At 56.9% G+C, this 13,300-nt stretch overlaps 1 protein-coding gene across 2 annotated transcripts in view; it reads left to right on the plus strand.

Moving 5' to 3' along the window:
• The first annotated feature begins 1,599 nt into the window (after window positions 1-1,599).
• TRAPPC9 (trafficking protein particle complex subunit 9) overlaps window positions 1,600-13,300 on the plus strand; it is a 159,551-nt gene continuing 147,850 nt past the window's right edge. For both annotated transcript variants that reach the window (XM_079796072.1, XM_079796073.1), the window contains exons 1-4: window positions 1,600-1,714; window positions 4,480-5,073; window positions 10,876-11,021; window positions 13,111-13,239. In XM_079796072.1, the coding sequence (XP_079652198.1) occupies window positions 4,490-5,073; window positions 10,876-11,021; window positions 13,111-13,239 (859 nt within the window). In that variant the 5' untranslated portion in view covers window positions 1,600-1,714; window positions 4,480-4,489. The remainder of the gene's footprint in view (window positions 1,715-4,479; window positions 5,074-10,875; window positions 11,022-13,110; window positions 13,240-13,300) is intronic.

The raw sequence follows: 13,300 nt of genomic DNA on the forward strand, positions 1-13,300 counted from the left end.
CATCCATGATGAGAGAGAATCATGGATCGGCTGCCTCCTGCAAGTCCCCCACTGGGATCAACCCCACAACCTGGGCATGTGCCCTTGACTGGAATCAAACCCAGGACCCTTCAGTCCGCAGGCGGACGCTCTATCCACTGAGCCAAACCAGCTAGGGCCATTGGTTGATTCTTGTATGTGCCCTGACTGGGGATCCAAACGCCAAGCAACTTAGCTACCTGGCCAGGGCCTCCTTGGAAGTTTTATTTGTTTTTAACATTGATGGGTTTAAGTCCTTAAGTGGCTTCCGCCTCTAGCTTGCAAGCTGGGCTCCTTGGCCCTGCAACCAAGGACAGCTTTCCCACGCTCCTGCTGGGAACCCTGATGCGGATGGATTGTAAGGCCCCAGAGCCAGAGCAGTTTTACCCCTGAGGGATGGGTCAGCCCCTGAGCCTGTGCCACGGCTGTGCAGGCCTCAGCTCCCCAGCCTGTAAAAGGGGAACTCTGTGCGCTGGCGACAACGCTGGTGGGTGCTAGGTACCTGGAGTGACAGCAAGCCTGGCTCCGCACGGTGGCTGCTGTGTGATCCTATAGGGCAGTGGTGGGCAAACTGCGGCTCGAGCCACATGCGGCTCTTTGGCCCCTTGAGTGTGGCTCTTCCACAAAATACCACAGCCTGGGCGAGTCTATTTTGAAGAAGTGGCGTTAGAAGAAGTTTAAGTTTAAAAAATTTGGCTCTCAATAGAAATTTCAATCGTGGTACTGTTGATATTTGGCTCTGTTGACTAATGAGTTTGCCGACCACGGCTCTAGGGGTTTTGCAGGGGTCTCTGCTGGAGGGCTCCACCTCGGAGGCGGAACGCCAAGGTTTAAGGGATTAGGAAGTGCGGGGATGCAGGACAGGCCCCTCCTAAGGGGCGCGCCCAGGAGCGGAAGCGGTTCTCCCCTTCTCTGCTTCTCCGCTCCTCCCTGACCCTCTGGGTCCCTTCATCTGAAACCGGACAAGGTCTCAAGGTCTGGGCTGCTCTTACTAAATGCCATTCTTGCTGAATACTAAAATGTAGCCCAGTGTTTTACCGATGAGCTTGGCCTGAACCATCATGGGACACGTGTAAGCCAACTGCAAATAAATAAATAAATGAATAAATAAATAAAATTAATATGTAATTATCCAAATCCGGTGCCAATTACAGAAAAAGACATCAACACGTGACCAAACGAAGTGGTGCATCTGCACCTACGGTCTCCTTTACGTCACAGGTACAAACAGGAACTTTTTCTTTTAAGGGGACTTGCGTCCCTTTGGCTCAGACACTCCCAGCCTGGAACCGCTAGTTCCTTACCGGCCCCTCTCTCCCTCCTTCTCTTCCACCGTCCTCACCCCCTCTTCCCGGGTTCTGCACCCTTCCCCCGTGCCTTTCCCCCCTCCCCCTCCCCTCCTCTCCCCTCCCTCCTCCTCTCCCCTTCCTCCCCCTTCCCCTCCCCTCCCCTCCCCTCCCCTCCCCTCCCCTCCCCTCCCCTCCCCTCCCCTCCCCTCCCCCTCCCTCTCCAGGTGTCTCTTCCAAAACCCGGAGCGGATCACGGCCCGGAAGCCCCGCGCATGCGCAGGAGCGTGCCGGCCCGGCCCCGCCCCCCAACTCGGAAGCTGCTGCTCCGAGCCAGTGCGCCCCGAAGCTGCTCGGCCCGCCGCCCGCTCACTGCTTGGCTGGGGCTCGGGCCCGGGGCCCCCCGCTGGGTAAGTGCAGGGTGGGGGCCCGCAGGGCGGCGGCGGCGCCAGGCAGCGGTCCCGCGGGGCTCCCTCAGCCGCGCCTGCCAGCGGGTCCTGTGCACCTGTCCCGCCCGTCACCCCGATCAGGGCCGCCCAGGGCCCGTCCCCCCTGCCCAGGGCCCGTCCCCCTGCCCAGGGCCCGTCCCCCCTGCCCGGGGCCCGTCCCCCCTGCCCGGGGCCCGTCCCCCCTGCCCGGGGCCCGTCCCCCCTGCCCGGGGCCCGTCCCCCCTGCCCGGGGCCCGTCCCCCCTGCCCGGGGCCCGTCCCCCCTGCCCGGGGCCCGTCCCCCCTGCCCGGGGCCCGTCCCCCCTGCCCAGGGCCCGCCCCATCCTCAGTGCCGCCTTCCCCTCCCGCTTCCCTCTGGCCACGGCTCCGGCCCGGGCGGGTTTGGGGACCCCGGTGTGTGTGGAAGTGTGGGGCTCCCGGGTGTGTGTGGATTGTGGGGGTCCCCGGGTGTGTGTGCAAGTGTGGGGGACCCCGGTGTGTGTGGAAGTGTGGGGGCCCCGGGTGTGTGTGGAAGTGTGGGGGACCCCGGTGTGTGTGGAAGTGTGGGGGCCCCGGGTGTGTGTGGAAGTGTGGGGGCCCCGGGTGTGTGTGGAAGTGTGGGGGACCCCGGTGTGTGTGGAAGTGTGGGGGCCCCGGGTGTGTGTGGAAGTGTGGGGGCCCCGGGTGTGTGTGGAAGTGTGGGGGACCCCGGTGTGTGTGGAAGTGTGGGGGCCCCGGGTGTGTGTGGAAGTGTGGGGGCCCGGGTGTGTGTGGAAGTGTGGGGCCCCCGGGTGTGTGTGGAAGTGTGGGGGCCCCGGGTGTGTGTGGAAGTGTGGGGCCCCCGGGTGTGTGTGGAAGTGTGGGAGCCCCGGGTGTGTGTGGAAGTGTGGGGGTCCCGGGTGTGTGTGGAAGTGTGGGAGCCCCGGGTGTGTGTGGAAGTGTGGGGGTCCCGGGTGTGTGTGGATTATGGGGACCCCCAAATGTGTGTGGAAGTGTGGGGGCTCCCAGGTCCACCATTTCTTACTTCTTTTCAGTCAGGTCAAGCTTCTAAACTTTCTAAATCTCCATTTTCCGGCTAATAAAAAGAAAATAAGATTCTACCGAATCTCCTGACTGCCTACTCCAGGACTTCTGTGAGGATCAAATGACATGAAGCTTAGGAAAACGCTTCACAGACATTTGGTTAAAGTGTGAACTGTTTGCACCTGGCGATAAAGCACGTCTGTTCCTGGGCTGAAGAAACTCCAAGGAGGCTAGTTGCTAGGGAGAGGAAGCTGGGCGTTGCTACGTGATGTCATTACATGGCGCCCACAGCTACCGTTTGGGCTGGACTGGGCTCTGGGCTCTGGGCTGGGTGTGGGCCGCATTTTGCACCACGGGGTCTTGGCAGCGTTGGCTGCGATTTGGTGGGGTGTCGCTCTGGGGTGGTGGCAGGGCCTGTGTCCCACTTGGGGGAAGCCGAGTGTTGGTTTGTCGGCGCCAGGTCCATGGTGCCGTTTATTTTGAAATGGCCAGTGCGCGGCATGGCAGCTCCTGTGTTGGGTGTCTGCCCCCTGGTGGTCAGTGCGCGTCATAGCGAGTGCTTGAACTCCCGGTCGGTCTCCTGGTCAAACCCCTAGTCAAACGACCGCCTGAGGTGACAATTTGCACATTAGGCTTTTATTATATAGGATGGGTGGTCCCATTTCATCTCAGTATCTTTTTAAAAAATTAGACTTTTAATTTGGAGATATGGTATGATTTCTATGCATCTGTAAGAAATAACAGTGAGAGATCCTACAGACCCTGTGCCCGGTTCCCCCTGGTGATGCCAGCCTGCGACACTCTGGTACAATATCAAAATCAGAGTATCCACTCGCTAGCCCTTTGAGGCTTGTGTGATTATCCTCATTTTTATTCATGATTTCACTGGGGTTTAGAGACGCATACAGGCCTGCTTCTGGTCACCCACGTGGTTAGTGTGGAGTCAGGAGTTGGCCACGGTCTTCAGATTTCCTGGCATTGCCGTTTCCAGTGTGATGGTCTCTGGGAGGGGGCGGAATTCAGTTCATTTGGTCATTCATTCGTTCATTCATTCAACAAACACTTGGGAGTACCTTCCCTGGGCCAGATACTTTCCTATGGGTAATCTGATCTAATTCTTCAGCAGTACTGCCAATCATGTTCTCTGGTTTCCTTTTGATGTCCGACAGTATTGGCTCAGACAGGTTAGGAAAGCTCTCCCAGGGTACCACCGTTTATAAAGGAGGGAGGTAAATGCGGAGGACCCCTCTTTTTATGTCAGGCAGTGTGCTGGGTATTTCACCTAGCAACCTGCCTTAACCCAGATAGGTTCTCACAAGGCAAGTGTTCTTATCTCCGTGGTTTTGCAACCTAGGAGCTTAGGCTGCCTGGAGTTCAAGTCCAGACCTTTGGATTCCACTGTGGTTCTCCTCGCTGTTTTCTCATGTGTTCCTGCCTTCCCTCAGCAGGCTTTCCTGAGCACCGAGGGCACAGTGCCCGGCCAGGCGGGAGCAGGGAATGAGGGGCAGCCCCTTTTCTGCAGGGGCTCGGAGCCCAGCCCAGGAGTGGGGGGACTGTGGTGGGAGCTGTGGCAGCCATCTGCAGAACTTGGGGGGCACACTGTATTCCATGGCTTCACGTGGGGCTTACCCTGCCCCCCAGGTGGTCAGCGTCGGTCCCCGTCCCTAAGCAGCCTCCCCCACCGACCGCGTGCGCCTCCAAGTCCCCTTTCGTGTCTCCGGGCAGGGACTTCACCATGAGCGTCCCGGACTACATGCAGTGCGCCGAGGACCACCAGACGCTCCTCGTGGTGGTGCAGCCCGTGGGGGTCGTCTCGGAAGAGAACTTCTTCCGGATCTACAAGAGGATCTGCTCCGTGAGCCAGATCAGCGTGCGGGACTCCCAGCGCGTGCTGTACATCCGCTACCGGCACCACTACCCGCCCGAGAACAACGAGTGGGGCGACTTCCAGACCCACCGCAAGGTCGTGGGCCTGGTCACCATCACCGACTGCTGCTCGGCCAAGGACTGGCCGCAGACCTTCGAGAAGTTCCACATGCAGAAGGAGATCTACGGCTCCACCCTCTACGACTCCAGGCTCTTCGTCTTCGGGCTGCAGGGGGAGATCGCCGAGCAGCCGCGCACCGACGTGGCCTTCTACCCCAGCTACGAGGCCTGCCCGAGCGTGGAGAAGAGGATCGAGGACTTCATCGAGTCCCTCTTCATTGTGCTCGAGTCCAAGCGCCTGGACAGGGCCACCGACAAGTCTGGGGACAAGGTCCCCCTGCTCTGTGTCCCGTTCGAGAAGAAGGACTTTGTCGGCCTGGACACGGACAGTAGGTAAGTTCACCTGGAGGCCCGGGGTCCCGGCTGCGAGCTTGGGGGGCTTCCTGACACCCAGAAGGGACACGGGTGGAACTCGATGGCAGGAAAGGGTAGAAAGGTGCAGTCCATTCGTGTTTAGACTTTTCAAAACGGGACCGCCTTTGCTTTGGGGAAATCCTCCTAGGGTTAGTGTGTACACCGACTCCCCCTTTCCAGCCGCGTCCCCTAGTGGAACCCCCCGGAGCTGCTGTCCAACGCAGCGGCCAGAGCCCCTGTGGCTCTTGAGCACCAGGGAGGAGGCTCGTCTGAGCTGAGATGTGCTGTAAGAGAAATGCACATCAGCCTTGGAGACTCAGAGCAGAAAGAGTAATGTAAAATACCTCATTAATACTTTGGTATTGACTACATGTCAGATTGATAATACTTGATATATATTAGGTTATATAAAGTAAGTTATTAAAATCACTTTCAATAATTTGTTTTTTACTTTTGAAAACGTGGCAACTAGAAAACTTTACTCATGTGGCGCACGTTGTGTTCCTGTTGGACAGCGCTGCCCAGAGCCCAGATGAAACTTACTTATTCAGGGTCATCCCGTGGTCATAGGTGAGAGGCCGAGTCTGGAGAGGTGGCAGGACCAGGTGCCAGCTGGGCTGGAGGTGGGCCCGTGTCTCCTGGTACCAAGACTGGGTGTCGTGCATGGGTCAGCCCCGCTCTCCCACTGGGTAGCCACAGTGTCAGACCCAGGTCTCAGGGCACCCCCAGGGCTTCCCAGAGGGCTCCTTACTCAGCCGGGAGTGTCTCCAGTGTCCGCAGAACAGGGACTGTGGCTGGGGCAGAAGGTCGGTCCTCACGCTTTCGCGCGGTTAAGTCGACAGCTTCACTCTGCACTGGATTGCAGATGAGCGCTTCTGGGCCCTTTCCCTGTCTCCCTGTCTCCCTGTCTCCCTGTCTCCCTGTCTCCCTGTCTCCCTGTCTCCCTGTCTCCTGTCTCCCTGTCTCCCTGTCTCCCTGTCTTCCTGTCTCCTGTCTCCCTGTCTCCCTCTCTCCCTCTCTCCCTGTCTCCCTGTCTCCCTGTCTCCCTGTCTCCCTGTCTCCCTGTCTCCCTGTCTCCTGTCTCCCTGTCTCCCTGTCTCCTGTCTCCCTGTCTCCCTGTCTCCCTGTCTCCCTCTTCTCTGTCTCCCCGGCTGCCATGGCGGCATCTGTCCAGCAGAGGACTAGATGCCAGCCAGGGCTGCCACTGCTTGCCAGGACGTGGCCCCCTTTGCTAGGGGAGCCGGGGAGCCATGCGGCCTGGGCTTCCTGCCTCTGGTACTCTGCGTCCTTCCTCCCCCAGCGTAGACTTCAGACGATGGTCTCGCAGGTGAGGAGTCACTGACGTGCTCACGCAGGCCAAGGCCTGCTGCAGATGGGCGCTCAGTGTGCTTCTTGAATTGACCCTAAGGTCAAACACTGCCTTTCTGGTTGTTGCTGAGTTGGCAGAGAAAATGTCACAGAATTGAGCAAAAATTGGCCCAGGCCAGCTCTGCCCGTGAGAAGGCAGATCAGCCCATCACGGCTGCGTGTGGTGCCTTGCAGGGTCTGGAGTAATTTTCACCGCCTCCCCGGACACGTCTGTGTGGTCTGAGGGAAGGACAAGGCAGGCCATGCCCACGACCCACGCTGACTGCAGTGGCCCTGTGCCCTGTGCCCGCGCTCCCCTCCCACTCCCTGGAGCTGGGGCGGGTTCGGGGGTCTGGGCGGCTGTCAGGGCAGAGCTGCTGAGCCTCCTGGGCTGTCAGTGGCTCATCCCTATGGAGTGGGGCTGCATAGCGCACACGGCCCCCTGTCCTCCCCGTGTCACCACAGCCTGCGGGTGGCGGGGACTGGTTTCTCCCCACTGCACAGGCCCTGGGTGACATTTGCTTATCGACTTCTTGGCTTCGAGGCTGCAGGCACGCCGCCCATCCTACACTAACTGCTCTCCCAACACTCAGCGTCATTTGAACTCCAGTGGGATACCAGTGACCCCCAGTCAGACCCATTCCCCTCTAGTCTCTGGCCCCCACGGCTCCATAGTTCTCTCACCTTTCCCACAATGCTTTGGGGCAGGAGCAGAGCCCAGGTCTCACGTGCAGCTCTTGGTGGGAGTGATAAGAGCGTCGAGGGGAGATGAGATAGGACTTTGTAGCCCAAAGGGAAATGTCCAGGGGTAGGTCCCGCCTGGGTTTGGCGAACTGGCCCCCTGATGGGCTTCCTGGCAGATGCCCGGGCCTCCGGGGAGCCCAGGAGTGGGTGGGTCTTACTTAGGCGTCGCGTGTGTCCCCAGCCTCCTCGGCGCCCGCCGTAAATTCAAATTCCTGTACACGGAGAGTCGTAGCTGCCAAAGTTACTTTTGTTCTTGTGTGTTTCTAATTTTTGCTTGTTCCTCTTTCCTTCCTTTTCCTTTTCTTTTCTCTCATACCGCCCTGTGAGTATGTTGTTGGGTCTGAAAAGGTAGGCTGGGAACGTTCTGCTTGGAAAGTAGCTAGATGTCCATCCGTGCTGCCTCCTCCTCGCCTCCATTGCTTTCAGAACAAAACCCTGCTGCTGCCTTGACCTGTGGAGCATCCTGGTCATCCCTTTATTTTCTAGAACTTCATTAAAAACGGTAGCTGCTTTGGCATGTAACCCGCCGGTGTTTGATCTCTGTTGAAATACTTGCTTTGGGGACCTTGTTTGTCCTTAGTATTTGTAACCAACGCGCCTGTCTTAATTCTTTCATTCGTCCGAGGAAGGGAGATGCTCATGGTTTCCGGTGGCCGCACAGGGCTCCTTCCTGGGCTGCTTTAACCTAGAAGGCCGAGCGCCTCGCTTGATTCTGGCTTCTAACTGAGCGCATTTGGCACGTGGCTCTCGGCTGCGGCTGTGTGCATGGCGGTGTTTCGTGGCCACGGTCGCCAGCAAAGGGACGCCGTTGGAGGAAGCGGCTCCCGGAGTTTCTCCTGCTTTCCCCTGGAGCATGCCAGGACTTTGCTTCGCCTTAGCAGCCTACGAAGGGGCGGAGGCTCCTCGAAAATCAACACCAGTCCGGTGCCCCCTTCCGCGGGCGCCTTTTCCGAGGGTCAGGAAGGTACGGCTTCTCGTACACAGCCCGCTCCCAGGCCTTGTGGACGCCGGGACCGTTCACTGACCCTGGTGCCCGCGCTCCTGCAGCCAGTAAGCGGTCAGAGCCAGACACGCGGTTCACCTTCCGCGGTCGTCCGGGCCCTTACCTGCAGCGGCCTTGACCTTGAACCCTGTGTTGGCCGGAAGTGGCTGCCTCTGCACGTGTTGAGGCTGATGTGTGCCACTGAGGGGCACGTCCCGAAGGGACCATCGCTGGTGGCCTAGGACTCATCCCACCCCGTGGGGGAAGGGTTTGCCACCACCATGGCCAGGAGGCCTGGGCTCTTAGATGCTTTGGTCCGAGTGTGAGCACTTTCACGGCAATTGAGACAGGATGCCCTCCTCCAAGGTTCGGTCCCCTTCTGGGGGTGGGAGAACAAAACACAAATAAGGCCAGCAGGTTCCAGAACTCGAAGCGGTGCGGCTTGGGCAATGCGCGGCGGGGATCCCTGAGGATGGTCATGCCCTGGACCGTAGGGCCTTGGCGGTCACTCACCCGCTCCCGGGGGATCCGTGCAAGAATAGCCTCGCTGGGTCCTCCTTTCTCCCGGCTCCCCTCTGGCAGGTATGCCGGAGCCCAGGCCTCTCCTGGCCTCCTGTGAGATTCACGTGCCTTACCTAAGTGACGGGGGGCGGGGGGGGGAGACCTCCCTCTCAGAGGGCTGTGGCTCCCACGCTGCGGGCATGCAGTGTCCTGTGCGGGGAAGAGGGAATCATTTCCTCTTTTTGAAGCGTTCGGGCAGGACGCTTTAAAGCAAATTTTACTCTGTCAGGTTAGGAGTAAATTCCATTAAAAAACCACGTCCAATTCAAAATCTCCTGTGGCCAATAGGATGGTAGCGCTTGTTAACTCAGCCGCGTGTTAAAGGGGAGAACATGTCACTCTTGGAGGGAGAGAGCTGGATTTTGGACAGAGTTCTTTTCCTGGTCGGAGCAGGCGAGCACAGCAGGCGAGGGGGCCCGCACTGCCCTCACGTGGCGGGAGAAGCTTCGCGCCGGGCAGAGGGGTCCGCTTTCTCGGGGACAGGAAGCTGTGGCCTGAAGGCTGGTGCGGCTGGTATGATTCCCCCGTTATTTCGCATCCGGTGAAGAGAATTGCTCCTCTGCAGCGCAGCGCGTTGGTCTCAGAGTGAGACACTCGAGCAGGTGTTACATGAGCCTTTTCCCTGACAGCTGCAGCGGCATGGGGCACGTTTGTGAGAATACCAGGATTTGGGGCCTGGGCTGTGATTAAAGAAACATGTTTTTATTGATTTTAGATAGAGAGGAAGGGAGAGAGATAGAAACATTGGTGAGAGAGACACATCAACATTGATTGGCGGTCTCCTGAAGGGCCCCCACGGGGGATCAAGCCTGCAACCTGGGCATGTGCGCTCATCGGGCATCGAAGCAGTGACCTCTTGGGGCATGGGACGACGCTCAACCAATTGAGCCACACTGGCCAGGCTGGGCTGTGATTTTGCTCTTCCCTTCCCTCATCTCTCTTTCTCCTCTTCCCAAATGCCCTCCTAGAGGTCATGGTCTCGATGGAAGGGATGGACAGACACCCAGGGAGTCAGTAGGCCGACCTGTTATGGAGGGCAGCCCAGCCGAGAGCTGGGTGCATGTGTGCGTGTGTGTGTGTGTGACCAAGGACAGGGTGTGAGACGAACATAGAAGAGGTGACCCGTGTGGGAGAGAGATGACGTGTCCGGCTGGGATGGCAGAGGCGTGTGGATGTACTTTCCTATGGGGCGGGCTTGTGAGCGGGGCCATAGGAGGGCGGGAGGGAGGCCGGTGAGTCCCCTTCTATCCCTCTCTGCCTTGTGCGGTGATCTGAGTATTTGGAACAGAAAAGCTAAATTCCAGGGCCGCCGAAGAGTTTGTGGAGCTCATTAGAGTTAGATCTGAGGATGTAGCTTCGTATTGAGACCTGTCAATAACATTTGGTTAGCTGGACACCTCCCATCGTCTGGATTTCCATCCGGGTTTTTACTCTTGATACCATTGCTTTCCGTGGTCAGGGAAGATTTACTATAGCTGTGACTTTTTTTTAAAAAAAAATCATATCTAAGAAATTTAATAGTCAAGAGAATATTTTAAAATGACGACGGAAGATGTTGGTGCAGTTTCTTTGGTTTCTGAGTTGACATGGATTTGAAGCCTTTGCATTATTTAATGGCACGCCCTGGCCAGCATTTAAAGAGCGTCAGCGCCCGGGCCCCCCTCGCATAGCATTACTAAGGCTCACTCTGAAATCGTGAAGATCCAGGTCTTGTCTGCAGAAGCCAAATGCGTGGCTTATAATAGGCAGCCTCGCTCTCTTTATAAAATAATAATACGTTTGTAGTTAAGGAAGTGGAAGATAATCGTGTTTTTAAAAAGCTGCCACAAACTTTCCCGTGCTAATGTTGTGATCAGAACATCTGAAGAGAAAACTCCTGCGCCAATATTGTCCAGGCGAAATGCATGGTGGGAGTTGTTTCTCCCTATGACACTGAACAAATAGCTTAGACCCCAGGACCGCTCAGCTCGCACCTGGCAATGCTGGCTGCTGGCTTTCATGCTAGAGCCGCCAGCTGCCTCTGCAGCTTTTTTTTTTTTTTTTTTTTTTTTTTGTAGCCAGAGAGCTGCGTAGCTGCTTAGCCAGTGTGCCGGGGGGCAGAAGCCGGGCCTTCGCAGTGACGTGTTTCCACGCGTTTTATCTTTCAGACATTACAAGAAGAGGTGCCAGGGGCGCATGCGGAAGCACGTGGGGGACCTGTGCCTGCAGGCGGGCATGCTGCAGGACTCCCTGGTGCACTACCACATGGCCGTGGAGCTGCTCCGCGCCGTGAACGACTTCCTGTGGCTTGGCGGTAAGCCGACCTGACGGCGGTGGTCAGATAGGTGGTCACGGCACCTGTTATTTGAAATAAGAGAACACAGAGAGAATGGTCTCAACACCAGGGAGGGGGAGGAGAAGCAGGCAGCCTGCTGGGGGCCGTGGGCAGTCGCTCCTGCCCTCCCCACCCAGGTCTGCGCCCCAGCCCCACTGGAGCAGGGTGCCCTTCGTTCCCAAAGTCCTGATTCCCTGGTCCTCTTGTTTTTGACTTTAGCACTTCTCGCCCTCTGCTATGAATACCCTCCCCCACCACTCATTCTTCAACACCTCGTCCATACATCAGCAGGTGCATGGATGAGCACAGTGCGGTGTGTCCAGATGGTGGAGCAGACATAAAAATGAATGAAATGCTGCCCAGCGGTGTGGCTCAGTGATTGAGCGTTGTCCCATGCACCAAGAGGTCATGGTTCGATTCCCGGTCAGGGCACATGCCCAGGTTGTGGGCTTAATCCCCAGTAGGAGGCATGCAGGAGGCAGCTGATCAGTGATTCTCTCTCATTATTGATGTTTCTATCTTTCTCTCCCTCTCTCTTCCTCTCTAAAATCAATAAATATATATTAAAGAAAAAGGAGTTGCCCGCCAGTGTGGCTCAGTGGTTGAGCATTGACCTATGAACCAGGAGGTCACTGTTCAATTCCTGGTCAGGGCACAGGCCTGGATTGTGGGCTTAATCCCCAGTGTGGGGTGTGCAGGAGGCAGCTGATCAATGATTCTCTGTCATCATTGATGTTTTTATCTCTCTCTCCCTCTCCTTTCCTCTCTGAAATCAATAAAAATATATTAAAAAAGCAAAAGCAAAAGGAGTTACCACATAAATACTTAAATCCTTTTGTGGTTTTATTTCTGAATGCAGAAAGATATCTCCAGCTGTAGCCTACACACACACAGACACACACATACACAAGCTCTTTGTGATCCTCAGTATTTTCTTAGCATGTCAGAGTTTTAAGACCAAAAAGCTTGGGAACTGCTATGCTAATGAATGAGATGAGCACAACTGTTGCACAACTCGCAGGGCACGTGGCCTCGCCCGAGATTCTTAGGTCCTAACTGCCACTGACAGAAGGAAATGCCCTCCAGGTGACTGCGGCTGCCTCTGAGCGGGAGGACGCCCGCAGGTGTTTGCTCCAAATGGGACGGGTGCATTTGGGGTGTCTGATGTGGAAAGACATCCTGGTCCTGCTTTGGTGGCATTACTTTTAAAATACATTCTTCCTGATTTCAGCGATGAAGGGAGAGGGAGAGAGAGAAACATCAATGATGAGAGAGAATCATTGACTGGCTGCCTCCTGCTTGTCCCCTTGTGGGGATCGAGCCCGCACCCCGAATATGTGCCCTTGACTGGAATCGAACCTGGGACCCTTCAGTCCACAGGCCAACGCTCTATCCACTGAGCCAAACCGGCCAGGGCTGATGGCATTACTTTTAAATATTGTCAGTCCCGGGCACTTCCTGCACATCACAGTGTCAGAAACTGGCACAGCACCTGCCACCCAGTAAGCTCTAACAGGGGTGGGGAACGTCCGGCCCACGGGCTGTATACGGCCTGAGAAATCACTTGGTCTGGCCCTGCCAATACATTAGGGGTGAGTTAATTAAATGTTGACCAAATATAGGAGGCTAATTTTTAAAAAATGTCCAACTCAGTTTTTATTGACTATTGCTATAGCAGGCTAATTTTTAAGTTGATAATTTTGTGTGGCCTGCGAATAGTGTCATAAATACCCAAATGACCCTTGGCAGAAAGAAGGTTCCCCACCCCTGCTCCACTGCTGGTTAAATGATGGCTGGCTGGCTGAGGGGCTGGCCCATTGCACTTGCGGATGCAGTCCCTCCGTGGAGCCTTGAGCATCGTGGGAGTGTCTGGGTGCCAGCCTTGACGGTGGCACGTGGAAGACGACGGGCGGCATGCTCCTGTTTGCCAGGGTCTGTGGGCGTGATCTTTGTTGTGAGGAAAACGGGCGTTTCCACGTAAAGTGTCCTGGTCGTTCTTAGGCGCTGCGATTTGAGCTGCGAATGGGTCACTGACTTGCGGATTGTCCTGTTTGTGTTTTATGCCCAGCTGCCCTCGAAGGGCTGTGTTCGGCCTCTGTCATCTGTCACTACCCTGGAGGGACCGGTGGCAAGAATGGAGCTCGCAGGTGCCCGGGGGGCTCGCTTCCTGCCGAGGCAGCCAACAGACACCGGCCAGGTGAGCGCTCTCCGCGTCCGGGTCGTCACTGTCCGGAGCGGGCGGGTCGTTGTTTCCGTCT

This window comes from Cnephaeus nilssonii, assembly GCF_951640355.1.
Source record: "Cnephaeus nilssonii genome assembly, chromosome: 18".
NCBI classification, from domain to species: domain Eukaryota; kingdom Metazoa; phylum Chordata; class Mammalia; order Chiroptera; family Vespertilionidae; genus Cnephaeus; species Cnephaeus nilssonii.